Source organism: Macaca mulatta, chromosome 14 (assembly GCF_049350105.2).
Source record: "Macaca mulatta isolate MMU2019108-1 chromosome 14, T2T-MMU8v2.0, whole genome shotgun sequence".
NCBI classification, from domain to species: domain Eukaryota; kingdom Metazoa; phylum Chordata; class Mammalia; order Primates; family Cercopithecidae; genus Macaca; species Macaca mulatta.
The window spans coordinates 70,482,813-70,498,712 of NC_133419.1; the positions used below are offsets into that span (position 1 = coordinate 70,482,813).

At 34.9% G+C, this 15,900-nt stretch overlaps 1 protein-coding gene across 1 annotated transcript; it reads left to right on the forward strand.

Moving 5' to 3' along the window:
- Positions 1–514: 514 nt before the first annotated feature.
- Positions 515–10,460, forward strand: OR52A5 (olfactory receptor family 52 subfamily A member 5). The gene is made up of 2 exons (XM_077963599.1): positions 515–560; positions 6,504–10,460. Exon 2 carries the CDS (start codon positions 6,564–6,566, stop codon positions 7,512–7,514), a length of 951 nt encoding a protein of 316 aa, XP_077819725.1. The 5' UTR covers positions 515–560; positions 6,504–6,563; the 3' UTR covers positions 7,515–10,460.
- The last annotated feature ends 5,440 nt before the right edge of the window (positions 10,461–15,900 follow it).

Here is a 15,900-nt window from a genome sequence, read left to right on the forward strand (position 1 = left end):
AAGAGGCTCAGAGAGTGACTGTGATTGGGGCCCTGAGGTACACTTTTCAAAGTCAGCCTCTTTCATGAACCTAATGAGAAATAATTGCCTGTCATACTGTAATTAAACTACAAAAATATTCCTTTAATTATCTGTCAGCATTTGTCTACACTTATTAGTCTGAATATTTCAAGACATTTTAATTTCTCTTTATTGGCTCATTATTTTTATAAGTAAGTGCTGTGATGACATTGTCATCATGGTACACTGTCATCTCTTGTGAATTTGTAAAAGGGAGTTCATTTTGGTTCCAAGTCCTGAAGAGATTTAGTATTTTTGTTTCTGTTTTTATTTTTAGATACAGAGCACGATTAGTTAATGAATCTTGTGAGTTCTTAACCAAATTCTGTCTCTTGTCCCAAGTGGTCCTCAAGGCTGGCCAGAGATTTGTGAGACCCCAATCCCAAAGGGGCCTTTTATAATACAAAACGCTGAGGGCTCACTGCCTGAAACATAAAAAAAAAAAAGAGAGAGAGAGTTCTACTCTATAACTTCTACTTATAAGTCCATTGATATTCCTGGTAAGTCTTTGAGCTTGAGATTCTGCATTGTATTTGGGAAATTGGAGAATTCATTCTAAAGAGAACATATATCTTCTGTGATTCAATATGCCAGAATGATAAAAATGCAACAGAATCTTAAAATAGTTGAGTGTTCAAACTCTAAAATGATGTCTCATGGTATCTCATGGTTTTCAGAATATTTACGGATCAGTTGATGAAATGCTGGGTGACAAATTTTAGAGTGAGATTTAATAATGGGAGGACATCTAGAGAATGATTATCTGGGCTGATAAGCAAATGTTAAAAGCCAAGAAAACTGAACGTGCCTAGACTGGGGAAGATTTAGGAGAAATGCTCACTGTGCCATCAAATATGTGAAGTTATTTCATGGGATAAGAAGGATAAAGTCTTATGGAAAAATAGCTGGTGCCAATTAACACGTTTTTGTTTATTTCTCAATATTTGAAATGGATTATGTCATTAATTTTTACAATCACTCTGTAATGTGTCTCTTTCTATTTTACCAATGAGGAAACTGAGGTAGTTAGAATTTCACAACTGGCTCAAGGGCATACAAAGTCAAGCAATAGCAGGTCTAGGATTTGACCTCTCTTGACTGGCTCCAGGTTCTGTAGAATTCACTGTCATAGACACTATGACTGGTGTCTATTATTAAAATGTAGATTTCAGACCTTCATGAGAAATTAAGAGGGAGGCAGTTTGGGGCTACGTATAAAGACCTAGATGAGGCTGGAAGCTGTACTGCAATGTGGCACTCTATCTCAGAAAAAAAAAAAAAAAAAAAAAAAAAAGAGGGAGAGAGTTTTCTGTCATGGGAAGGTTTCAGGCAGAGATCAAATTGTGAACTTTAAAGGTGATATAAAGGGATGAGATTTCTGATATTGTGGATAGTATGGATTAACTTTAGGAGGGAGTGTAAATTTAGACTCCTAAATCCCTTAGTACTTTTAGATCCTTGGAATTATCTTGTGTCAGAACTGGAGTGGTAGTTATTTAGGGTTTATTCACACATCCAAGATGTAAGTTTCTAGAGTGTTGACTTTAGCCCAGGAATTTCAAGGGGTTCAGGAAGCTTTCTTCTTCCTTTAAACATATGCATACTTGTGCAAACAAAGTTCTTCCCTAGGCTGCTTTTTCTCATCCAGTGCAGTAATTCTCAGTGCAAGAACATGTTTTGCTCCTCTCTCAATTTACCCTTACATCATGTGGGTGAGTCCTCACAGATTTTGATTTGTTGTTAATCCTTCACTATTGTTACATTACTTTATAATATTCCATCTGGACTATCACAAATACATTTCTAGCAAGATCTTACTGTGCCCTAGTTTTCACTCCCTTAAAATCATTTGCTAACTTGCTAGCAGATAAAATTTTTAAAAGGCCAAATTTCTGGCCTATGATCTACAAACTTTTAATTACTTGGCTTAAAATAGTAACTTTACATTTTATCTTTTCCCTTTTACATTTGACCAACTAATATTTCTGCTTATGAACTAATTTATGTAGTAAAATATTTATTGATATGTATTTTCAGCATATGTTTCATACTTCTGTGATTTTATACAAACTATTTTGTTTTTAAGGAATGTCCTTCTCTGTCTCCTTTATCTGGCCAGTATCTACTGAAGAATTATTTCCCTCAATACCCAGTTTTATTCTGCCCAGTTTGATTTAAAATACATAAATTCATCAATCTTTATTTAATTAAGGGCTTATTTTCCCCTCTAATATGAAGTATTAGGTTATAACTGCTAACGACCAGTGATATGTCCCTCTCCATGCATCCAAGGGACATCTGGCAATGCTTTAAGGCAGTTTTTATTGTTGCTACAAGGAAGTGCTACTGGCATTCAATGGATAAGAGCCAGAGATGCTTCTAAACCTTTTACAATACAGATGATATCTCCCACAATAAATAATTTATTTGGCTTAAAATGTCAGTGCTGAGATTGAGAAAGCCTGCCCTAGAAAAAGAAATTAGGCCTATTGGAAGGTGGAAGTGGAGGTGGAAATAGAAATGGAAATAAAAACTATCCAGAAGAAAGGTCATTATTTTCTCAACCTGATCTATGGGCTTTTTGATTGAAGGCTTGCTTTCTATTTCATTTACTTGCTGTTTTGTTCACTTGCTTCATCATCTCTTTTTGCTGTCTTTTCTCTGACTACACAGTACATACTTTGTCAAAGCTCGAATTTGTATGTTACCTTTCAAGGAGTCTCCAGTGCAACTATTACTCAAGTGGCCCTGTTGAATTAATCAAGGCACTATTTCTGATAAAGGCAATACTAAATATTTTTAAGCCAAATTGGAGATTATTGCCCAGTATATGTGTCAACAAAAAGAGTCAAACTCTGTAAAATATTTGAAGAGATTTATTCCGAGCCAAATATGAGTGACCATGGCCTGGGACACAGTGCTCAGGAGGTCCTAAGAACATGTGCCAAGGTAGTCTGGGTGCAGCTTGGTTTTGTGCATTTTAGGGAGAAATGAGACTTCAATAAAATACATTTAAGAAATACGTTGATTATGTCCAGGAATCAGGGGTGGTTCCAGGTTTGTAGGTAGGTTTAAAATTTTTCTAATTGGCAATTAGAAGGGAATATCTGAGTTACAATAAGAGGTTATGGAGATCAAAGTTTTATCATGCAGATGAAGTCTCTGAGTAGCAAGCTTGAGAGAGAACAGATTGTAAATGTTTCTTATTAGACTTAAGGTCTGTGTTGATGTTAATGCTGGAGAGATATAATGAGGCATGTCTCACCCCTACTTCCCTTCATGGCCTGAACCAGCCTTTCAGGTTAAATTTTAGAGTGCCCTGGATCAGGAGAAAGTCCATTCAAATGGTTGAAGGGACTTAAACTTTTATTTTTTATTTACATTCGGATGGTATGTTTTCAAGAAGTGGACATATATCAAACAGGTAGCATATAATAAACATGTTCTATACTGTGTGTCCTATACCTATGTGGTAAATTAAAGTGACTGAGGAGTAATGTCCATCAGAATCTTAACAAGTTCACTGATGAAAATAGTTGGTATATTTTTACATCACCCAGCCTGATGTAATTATACTCTGATACCCAGATCTTTTAATCCTTATTTATAGAATTATATTTATAAAATCTCAGAGGACACAAATTTGCATATTTTATTCTTTCTGGGTAAATACAGCATAAAATTTTGATCCAAGTATATTTACTTATAACAAGAAGTCCTAGGCTTTCATTAATATAATCAACTATATTAATATTAACATTAATATATTAATATAATCAATGGTAATTTCGTAAGTTAAGAATGGTAAAACAATGTAAAATGTTTAAAGATATTAATTAAGTGATATTTAACACATATTTAATAAATGGTACATGTTGCTTTTTGAAGTCCAAGCATTCAGCAAAATGTAGATAATTAATAAATATGGAATAAATAAAATTATCTTTGTTTCTCAATTGCTTCAAACAGTATTTGGATCATAGTGGATACTTAATAAATCTTCGTTAATTAAAATCATTAAATAATAAACATCTAATTTATTTCTTGGATAAGTTTTATGGAAAGAAAGAAAGAGATATTTCTGCAATTAACTGGAGATAGCTTATATGTGCTCTTTCACTTCCCAGAAACAATCTAAGTATATCAGCGGAAAAGGAAAAAATTAAACAAACAGACAAATGAAAGGTGATGAGGCTGGCAGATTGGTGGGATTTTTCCTTGTTGGCCTTCCACTACTATCTCTATCTATTTTGCAGTCTACTTAAATTACTTCAGAAAGTGAGTTTTGCAATTACTAAAAGAAAATACAGGTAATATATAAATTATTTAATATTTTACATATTTTGTGGTGCAAATATTTTCTTGAAATAGAGATTAATTCAGACAATAAAAAGCCATTGAGCTTTGGATGATGAAAAGGCAAAGCCACTCTACACTGAAACTTGTCCCCTGGTAACAGAGATAGGAGGCTCTGAAAGCCTAGAGTGTTACATGTTGGAGTTACCAGTGAAGGGCAGAGACAGAAAATGTGTTGAAATACTCCTATGCAAAATAATGTGCCAAAGAAAATTTTCACCTCTACAGAAATAATTGTATTTGAGTGGATAGAAGATGTATAGATATATAAAGCTTTATGTAAAGAAAAAAAATAACATTTTTCATGTAATTTCAAGTTGTTAAGAAGAGATGATGGTTCAGGCTTTGGGAGGTAACAATGCCTATTTCCAGGTAATGAAAATTAAAATGTATATGTTGGCAATTGATATTAAATACAAGAGATGTGCACATGGCAGAGCATGGTAGGTGAGAACAAGCTTTCATAGGAAGTGCTGAAGAAAAGACCCATGAATTCAAAAATAAGGAATTAATTTTGTTAGAGAATGCACAGGACTAGGTATACGACATATGATTGGGTTTTGAGAAGACACTGAAAGTTTGAAAAATTAAGTTGAAAGAATTTTGAGTCTATATGAGAAGAATCAGACTATGAAAAAAACTAACCTGGAAAAAAAAAAAAAGGCAGTCAATGATTTTCAAAACTAAAAAACATTTCATTCAAACTTGTCTTCTGAATGTGACCAGAATGGTCTACCAGCACTGTGGATCCTTTCTTTTCTTCTTTTTTTTTTTAAGACAGAGTCTAGCTCTATAGCCCAGGCTGGAGTGCAGTGGCACGATCTCAGCTCACTGCAAGCTCTGCCTCCCAGGTTCACGCCATTCTCCTGCCTCAGCCTCCCGAGTAGCTGGGACTACAGGCGCCCGCCACCTTGCCCGGCTAGTTTTTTGTGTCGCCCGGATAGTTTTTTGTATTTTTTAGTAGAGACGGGGTTTCACCGGGTTAGCCAGGATGGTCTTGATCTCCTGACCTCATGATCCACCTGCCTCGGCCTCCCAAAGTGCTGGGATTAGAGGCGTGAGCCACTGTGCCCGGCCTGTACTTTCTTAATAGTGTGTCTGATGACTAGAAATGTTCTTAATTTTAATTAAGTCCAATGCATAAATTGGCCTCCCAAAGCGCTGGGATTACCTGCATGAGTCACCAAGCCTGGCCATGGTGCAACTATTTTTCAATGTGTATGTCTTCATTATACCATGTGATTGAGAGATATTTTATATTTATAAACATTTAAATATAGTACACCGTGTGGTTGAGAGATGGTTCATGTTTATATATATTTAAATGCAGTCTCCACTGTATGCAGCTGTTTAATATATGTTTACTGAACACACACATAAACTGATTATAGTAAATTTTTTTTTTTTTTTTTGAGACAGAGTCTTGCTCTGTCGCCCAGGCTGGAGTGCAGTGGTGCGGTCTCGGGTCACTGCAAGCTCCACCTCCCGAGTAGTTCACGACATTCTCCTGCCTCAGCCTCCCGAGTAGCTGGGACTACAGGCGCCTGCCACCATGCCCGGCTAAGTTTTTGTATTTTTAGTAGAGACGGAGTTTCACGGAGTTAACCAGGATGGTCTCATCTCCTGACCTCGTGATCTGCCGGCCTTGACATCCCAAAGTGCTGGAATTACAGGCGTGAACCACCGCGCCCGGCCTGTGGATCTTTTCTTTATGGCTAATGTAGGTGAAGTCTCATTTTAAAATTCTTTGCTTTGCATTAATTTTTTTTTTTTTTTTTTTTTTTTTACAATTTCAATTGGTAAGTCACAGAAAAAGCACATATGCTGAGTAACAAACATAAAATACTGTTGATCCAGTAGTCATGAATCAGAAAGAAGCGATCTAATCCATTTAATTTTGCCCACTGAAAATGATTAAGACATGGAGAAATAGAACCTGATGTTCATCTTTCAGTGACTTTGGTAAAGGAGAGAGAAAATTCGAGAAGATTAGTTAGAATAGAAAATATAACATGATACACTCCTAAAATAACTAAAGTATATTTTCCTAAAATAAATTAACATATTTTTAATTTTAATTCATCAAGGCTCAACAGAGAATAGAAGATGAAACAGCAAATCTACTACTTGATTCTGCTGAACAAATCATGCCGACATTCAATGGCTCAGTCTTCATGCCCTCTGCGTTTATACTAATTGGGATTCCCGGTCTGGAGTCAGTACAGTGTTGGATTGGGATTCCCTTCTCTGCCATGTATCTTATTGGTGTGATTGGAAATTCCCTAATTTTAGTTATAATCAAACATGAAAACAGCCTCCATATACCCATGTACATTTTTTTGGCCATGTTGGCAGGCACAGACATTGCACTTAACACCTGCATTCTTCCCAAAATGTTAGGCATCTTCTGGTTCCATTTGCCAGAGATTTCTTTTGATGCCTGTCTTTTGCAAATGTGGCTTATTCATTCATTCCAGGCAATTGAATCAGGTATCCTTCTGGCAATGGCCCTGGATCGCTATGTGGCCATCTGTATCCCCTTGAGACATGCCACCATCTTTTCCCAGCAGTTCTTAACTCATATTGGACTTGGGGTGACACTCAGGGCTGCCATTCTTATAATACCTTCCTTAGGGCTCATCAAATGCTGTCTTAAACATTATCGAACTACAGTCGTCTCTCACTCTTATTGTGAGCACATGGCCATTGTGAAGCTGGCTATTGAAGATATCCGAGTCAACAAGATATATGGCCTATTTGTTGCCTTCACAATCCTAGGGTTTGACATAATCTTTATTACCTTGTCCTATGTCCAAATTTTTATCACTGTCTTTCAGCTGCCCCAGAAGGAGGCACGATTCAAGGCCTTCAATACATGCATTGCCCACATTTGTGTCTTCCTACAGTTCTACCTTCTTGCCTTCTTCTCTTTCTTCACACACAGGTTTGGTTCACACATACCACCATATGTTCATATCCTCTTGTCAAATCTTTACCTGTTAGTTCCACCTTTTCTCAACCCTATTGTCTATGGAGTGAAGACCAAGCAAATTCGTGACCATGTTCTGAAAGTGTTTTTCTTCAAAAAAGTAACTTGATCATTAGTGACTCCTATAGAGATTTAGGGTTGGTTCTAAGTAAAAACCTAAATGTAATGAAAGTCACAGATCAATATTCTCAAACTACTAGCTCAACACATACCTGTAATTCTAAAGTACACCTCACTTTTTAGTATTTGCTTTGAATCTATATTTTGATAAATTTGGAATCATTTATGTGTCTTATCTACTTTATCTGAAATACTTATCAATATAAAAATAATATGAAATCAGTAATACCAACATCTGCAACATGAAACTTATGTAATTCAACCAATGACTATAAACACCAAGGAATGTACAAGGAGAGAATGCAAAAAAATTGAAAAATATTAAACATATTCACAAATATCATTTTTAGAAAAATAAAATCAGGGATCTGGGTTTACATATCAAATATCCTTCTAGAACCAGACAATTTTATTGATTTTTACCTAATTTGAGTTTTACTCACGTTTGGAAGTTTAAGTTCAATAATTGAACATACAAATTCTGTTACCCACTGAAAGCATCTTGAGTACAGAAACTGTATCTTATTTACCCTTTATCAGCAATACAGAGGACAATGCCTCTGTATTGCTTAGAATCTAAGTGAAAATGACATTGAATAATGAACAGAGTAAACATTTTATTTGTGTCAATTAATGGTATTCAAAAGCCACAAATTTGGAGACTCTAAGGCAATATGCAATCTTACCATACAGAAAACCTGCATACTAGAGATTTTATTTCCGTATTATCAGGGTAAAAGAAAGGTGAAGACTTGAAATAATCGTTATGCAAACCTGAAATAATATATTGGCTAAACACAGAACTGACATATAAGAAACCACCTCCTGAATAAGGACTTTAGTCAAGACAGAACCAAACAATTATTTTTTCCTAAGAATCAAGTTGACAGAGAGAGTCATCTGAATCACTAATTTTGAAAAGATGCATGGTCGAAGGAATAAATAGTACAGTAAAACGTTCTGATGTAAAAAATCATATCATTCAAGAGGCAGATATAGATTCATGTAATTTTGGGGAAAAATGTTGTCAATAATGTAGAAATAACTTTGAGTCATAATATGTTTGTTTTTTAAATAAAGTTTATGTAAACATTAACTGTATTTAGAAAGAATCAAAAATACAATGACAAAAGATAAAACAACATGTTAGTTGATAGGCAGACATGTTAAAAATTGTTGAATTATATAAGCAAAACTTAATCATGAAATAACCATTTTAATTCTGGATTAGAGCATTAAATATTTCAGTAGTTATGCCATTAATAATGCAGAAAGAATAATTAATGAGGAGTTATTCTCCCAAAAGAAAAAAAAAATCATAAATATATGAATTCTTTCAGAAAAGTTAGTATGCATGAAGGATAAAGAATAAAGATAATAAGCATGTGATATTCCTAAATAAGAAACCAAAACAAACAATATGATGATAACTACAGATTAATCACGAGTGAATGAAAAAACTGTATTTCAAAGTATCTGGTATAAAAATGCACCAAATTATATAAATGAAAATAGACAAAACACCCATATTGGAAAATATCAACAGAAAATAAAAATTCAACATAAGTCTATCAGAAAAAACACATTAAATATCCTAAAAAACACATGTTGTTTTTCCTTCTCTGGAGTATGAGGGAACACAAACAACAAAGATCATAAAAACGCACATTATCTAATGGAAAAAATTAAATGAAAAATTTGTGTCATAATTAGACTGTGGGTTGGCATTTCAAGTCATTTAAATCTGTAATTAATAAAAAGAACAATTACAGCGCATAATAATATTACTAGTTTCTGTAACAATGTTGTCCCCGTCCAGTGTTCTCTGCTAAAGAAACCCCAGCCAGTCTGCTGAAGAAATCTCCACATGGAGTACGGCATCTGGTCCAGCTGGTTTCAGCTAGGTGCCAGTCAGCACACAGATCTGTTTGACCTCTTGATTGCCTTTTGGTCTTCTTTGCAGGTCAAATTTGTTCCGTGCTGAAGATCTGGGTTCATATTACCTTTTTTTAAGGTGTAAAAAAAGAGACCTGGCCTCAAAATGAGGTTGTGCACATATTTTCTGGGAGTCCGCTCCATTGCTCTTCAATTGAGGGCTCTGGCTAATTGGATGCAGAGTCTGAGGTAATGGACAGCCACTTATAGCAGCTAGAGGGCTGAGATATGAGTCAGACTCATATGCCCTGACTATGATGCAACGAACATCTTAAAAAGAGACATTTATTCCAAGAGTGAATTGTTTGAGGGCTCGAAGGGATTGCCTTAAGTTAAAGATGGATAAACAGGTATCAAAGCTAGGAATCAAAAAGGTCTGTGATTCTCCATTATCCTTCCTTTAACATTCTACATACCCCTGGGCATGTTATTTCCTCTTCTCTACAATGGGGCTAACAATACAAGCCTCAGAGACTTGTGAGGAATATGTGAGAAAAGGGTCTTCAAGCATGTAGCACAGATCTAGGCTAAAACACACCTTAAACATGTAGGCCCAGGTGTACATGCTCTGAGAATTAAGACTCAAAGAAAAATGATTTCAGGTTTAAGTGCAAAGAGACAGAAATGAATGGAGCAGAGTCCAGGATAGCTGTGTGGCTGACGATCCTCTAGCTGGAGCTAGGTCAATGTCTTTGGGCAGAGTGTGTGTGTAACATGCTCAGAAACATGCCAACTGAGACAACAGAATACCTTGGTGATCTTTATTCAACTGTTTATTTTTACTGAGATAGAATTCACATGCCATAATATTAGTAATTTTAAAGTATGCAATTTGATGACTTTTAGTGTATTATAAAGGGTGTGCAACCATCATCACTACCTAATTCCAAAATACTTTTGTCGTCCTAAAAAAAAATCTATACACATTAGTAGCCACACCGGATTACTTCTGTTCCCTCCATTTCCAGTCTTAGCAATCTCTAATCTCTTTTCTGTTTCAATGGATTTTCCTGTCTGGATGTTTTATATAAATAAAGCATTTCATATGTGAACTCTTCTATTGACTTTTTTCAATTCTTTTCAATTAATTCTTATATTAATGTAATATTTTAAAGGTTAATCCATGTACAATATATCAGTAATGCATTTCTTTTTAAGGTTGAGTGATATTCCATTATATGGGTATGCCACATTTTATTCATTTAGCCATCAGTTGATAGACATTTACAATGCTTTCACTTTTTGGCTATCATTAGCTTTCATTAAAAAACATCACTAAGAGACCCATTTGATGTTATTTGTCATACATTTAAAACCAGTCTCATCAACATTTTTCTTCAGTAAAATTCATTTTCAGGGAAGAAGGAATAGACAAAGTGTATGTTTAAATTCAAAGATGAGATTAGATATGATGAGACCAGATGAGATAAAATAGTTGAATGGAAAGCAAAGAATGAAAGCAAGATCGTAGATGAACTGTGAAATGAAGCACAGCAGAAATAAGGTGAAATCAACAGATTTAATGTGTCTCATTCTGTCAAAGTGTTGTTGAAGTCAGACTGAGGAGAGTGAACTGGTAAAAATACAAAGAATAACATTAGAAATAATACTCTCCAGTTGTAGGATATTAATTATCTCTGGAAGGAGGGTGGGAAATATTGTGGAAGTGCAGAAGAAGTATGATTCAATTGTATTGAACCTTCCCTCAAGAAACAGTGTGATGGGTTACATGAGATTTTTAGTTATGCTTTATTTATTTTTTATATATTTTTATTGTATATATTTGGTAAAAAAAGATAAGTGAATATATTCCTGATGTAGTACTTGGCAAACCACTGAGTTTAACAGAAGATAAACAGTATTTTTATATTCATAGTAAAAATATCTCCTAATGTGTTTTAGTTTCTTTAGCAAATATTTATTAAGATTATTCCATGCTTTAAGAACTATGATTAGAATTTAGGATAAAGGAATGTTCATGAAGGCAATGAACATAAAGGTGCAGCCCCGTTTCTTACATTGAAGTATATATTCTATGTGTCAATATGATGTTTGTAGAATTTTTAAAGCTTAATTATTGCCTTGTTTTTCAGTTACAAAGAGAACTATGTTAAATTTTCCTATACTGTAGATTTTTCTTTTTTCCTTGGGGATGAATCAATGTTCTCTTTTCTTTTTTTTTTTTTTTTAAACTTTATTTTTGGTTCAGGTGGTACAGGTGTAGGTTTTTTACATGGAAAATTTCATACCACTGGGGTTTGATGTACAAACGATTTCATCAAACAGATAGTGAATGTAATACCCAGTAAGTAGTTTTTCAGCCCTCACCCTTTTCCCACCCTCTGACCTCAAGTAGATGCTGGTGTCTATTGTTCCCTTCTTTGTGGCCATGTGTACTCAAAATTTATCTTCCACTTATAAGTGAGAACATGTGTTATTTTGTTTTCTGTTCCTGCATTAATTCACTTAGGATTATGGCCTCCAGCTGCATCCATGTTGCTGCAAAGGATATAGTCCCTTTCTTTTTTATGGCTGTATAGTATTCCATGGTGTACATGTACTACATTTTCTTTATGCAGTCCACCACTGATGAGCATCTAGGTTGATTCCATGTCTTCACTACTGTGAATAGCATTGTGATGAACACAGAAGTGTATGTGTTTTTTCGGTAGAATAATTTACATTCCTTTAGGTATATATCCAGGGATGGGCTTGCTGGGTCGAATGGTAGTTCTGTTGCAAGTTCTTTGAGAAATCTCCAAACTGTGTTCTACATTGGCTAGACTAATCTACATTCTCACTGGCAGTGTATAAGCATCCTTTGTTCTCTACAACCTCACCAGCATCTGTTACTTTTTGACCTTTTAATAATAACTATTCAGACTGATGTGAGGTAATATCTTATTGTGCTTTTGATTAGTATTTCTCTAATGATTAGTGATGAGCATTTTTTCATATGCTTGATGGCCCCATGAATATCTTCTTTTGAGAAATATCTGTTCATGTTCTTTGCCTACTTTTTAATGGGGTTGGTAGACCTTTCTTGGATGCATGTTTTGCAAATATTTTCTCCTATTCTATAGCTTGTCTACTTACTCTGTTAATAGTTTTTCTTGCTGTGCAGAAGGTCCAGAATAGTATTTCCTAGATTTTCTTCTTGAGTTTTTATAGATGGAGGTCTTATATTTAAGACATTAATTAATCTTGAATTGATTTTTATATATGGTAAAAGATGTTCAATTCAATAAATGGTGCTGGGATTACTGGCTAGCCAATACAATCTTCTGTAACAGATGCAGAAGATTGCATATGGCTAGCCAGTTATCCCAGCACCATTTATTGAATAGGACATCCTTTACCAATTACTCATATTGTCAACTTTGTTAAAGATCAAATAGTTGTAGGCATGCAGCTTTATTTCTGAATTCTCTAAACTGTTCCATTGGTTTATGTGTCTAATTCTGTACCAGTACCATGCTGCTTTAGTTTCTGTAGCCTTGGAGTATAGTTTGAAGTCATCTGGTGTGACTTCATGACTTTGTTCTTTTGCTTGAGATTGCTTTGGCTATTCAGTCTCTTTTTGGGTTCCAAATAAATTTTAGAATCTTTATTCTAATTATGTGAAAAATGTCTTTGGCAATTTGATAGGAATAACATTGCATCCGTAAATTGCTTTGGGAAATAGTCATTTCACAACATTGATTCTTTCTATCCAAGAGCAAGAAATGTTTTATTTATCATTTGTTTGTGTCAACTCTGATGTCTTTGAGCAGTGTTTTTAAATTCTCATTGTAGAAATCCTTCACCTCCCTTGTTAGCTGTATTTCTAGGTATTTTATTCTTTTTGTGGTTATTGTGAATGGAATTGCATTCTTTATTTTGCCCTCACCTTGGATGTTGTTGATGTGTAGAAATTCTACTCATTTTTGTACACTGATTTTGTATTCTGAAATTTTATTTCAGTTGTTTAGCAGTTCTAGCAACCTCTGAGCAGAGACTATGGGGTTTCCTAGGTATAGAATCATATTGCAGGTGAAGAGAGATAGTTTAACTTCCCCTTTTCTTACTTGGATCCCTTTTGCTTCTTGTTTCTTTTTACTGTCAAATTGTTCTGGCTGGAACTTCCAGTACTTTGTTGAATAGTAGTGGTGAGAGTGGGCATCCTTGTCTTGTTCCATTTCTCAGGGGGAATGCTTGCACCTTTTGCCCATTTAATATGATGGGTGTAGGTTTGTAATACACAGCTTTTATTATTTTGAGGTATGTTCCTTTAATGCCTACTTTGTTGAGGACTTTTAACATGAAGGGATGTTGAATTTTATGAAAAACTTTTCTGTGCCTATTGAGATAATCATGCGGTTTCATTTATAGTTCTGTCTATGTGATGAATTACATTTATTGTTATGTGTATGCTGAACCAACCTTGCATCCCAGGAATAAAACCTACTTGATCTTGGAGGATTAGTTTTTTGAAGTGCTGCTGGATTTGGTTTGCTAGTATTTTGTTGAGGATTTTTGACTCTATGTTCATCAGAGATATTAGCCTAAAGGTTTCTTTTCTTCTTGTGTCTCTCCCAGGTTTTGGTATCAGAACAAATCTGGCCTCACAGAATGAGTTAGAGATTAGTCCCTTTTCCTCAACTTTTTGGAATCATTTTAGTAGGATGGGTACTAGCTCTTTTCTATACTTCTTTGTAGAATTTAGCTGTTTATCTGGTCCAGGGCTTTTAATGGTCGGTAGGTTTTTTATTAGTGATTCAATTTTGGAACTTGTTATTGGTCTGCTTAAAATTTCAATTTCTTTCTGGCTCAACATTGAGAGGTTGTATGTTTCCAGGAATTAGTCCATTTTGTTTAGGTTCTCTACTTTTGTGTCGTTCTGCATTAATTAATTTTACATAAGGAAAAACTAAAAGCCAAAACATATATGCATTTTAAATTAAACTCTCTATTAAAGATATTTAAGAGTAGGGAACTTCTTGGGATCAACAGATTAAAAAAAAAGAAAGAAAGAAAAAAAAGGCCTGTAATTTACTTTTCTAGGAAGGACTGTTCTAATTTTCTGTCTCTTAAAATAGGACCAAAAATCATCTGTGCATAATTGATTTTCTTCCCTTTCTCTTAGCAAGTCTTAGTTCTTACAGGGATTACTGTATTCTAAACCCTGTTCTGCCTACCACTTCCAAACACACTCCTTCCTTCTATCACTGAAATGCCTTCTGGAAGTCCTTTGATGGTCAAGAGTAAATATAAGATACAATATTTGTTTTGTTTTCTATTCCTTTTCCTTAGCAAGCATACAATAACGCTGTCCAATTTGTTCAGAAATGAAATGGAGTCTCAATCGATGCATTGCCTTATTTTAGCGTCCTTTTTCTTTGTCACAAGTGAGAAGGAGATAAACCCTATCTCTGGGGCTCTGAGAGACAGGAATGTGTTTTACTAACAGAAGATGGTTCAACACTGCCATCTCCTGGCCATACTAGATATGCCAGGCCCCCAGGGAATTGAGCAAGACGCTAACCCTTAGAAGTGGCATCTGTTCCTCTGGCTTTAAACTTCCATCTTTGCCCTAGGAAAAAAAACAATATCTCTCAGGATTTGAGAGAGGCTAATAAAATTTTGGTAATCAGGGAAAATTATGTTACAAACCACAAATATTCCACAGCTGGGACCAGCAAAGAGCAACATTCCTCTGTGCCAGTCACTTCTCACTGCTGCTTCTGGATATTGAGTAAATTATAGTTAGGAATGTGTACAGCTCAAGTGGAGGTGAAACAGTACATCTTGAAGTATGAGTACAAGTGCAGCTAATGAATGTAGACTCCAGAAAAAATCCAAATCATAAACATGAAGAGTATAAGTATATTTTTGTTAGGGTCTGACTTTGAAATTCTATGAACTACAATTAAAGAAAAATAATGATAAGTTGAAGAATCTGCTTTGGAAGATTGAGATGTTAAGGGCATTTAGGATCCTGCTATTGCAGAAGTAATTTAGACCTGCCGATGTTTTACCTGAAAGAGAGAAGGATCATGAGTGTATAGGGAAGTTCAAACTGTCCCTCTGAAGGTTCAAGTCTATGTCTGTTAAAATGAATTGACAAAAGACAAATTAACAGGAAAAAGACGTAGAATTTTATTAACATGCATAAGCATGGAGAAATCTAAGGAGAATGATCACCTGATAGCTGAATTAAGGATAGATGCTTATATTTCCTCCTTTATAGAGGAGGGGAGAGATTGAATGGGACCTGAGAAGAGACAATAGTTTGAGATGAAATTCATCTGGGTTCCAGGTGTGGTGTTTAGTTTTCAGTGTCGTCCTCTGTAATATGAGTTTTAATCTTCTCTGGTTAATGGAATTTCAGGGAAGGGATGGGAGGCAATCGTGTTCCTCTTTAGGGGTCTGGTGTCTAGGTAGATAAGCGAACTTCAGAT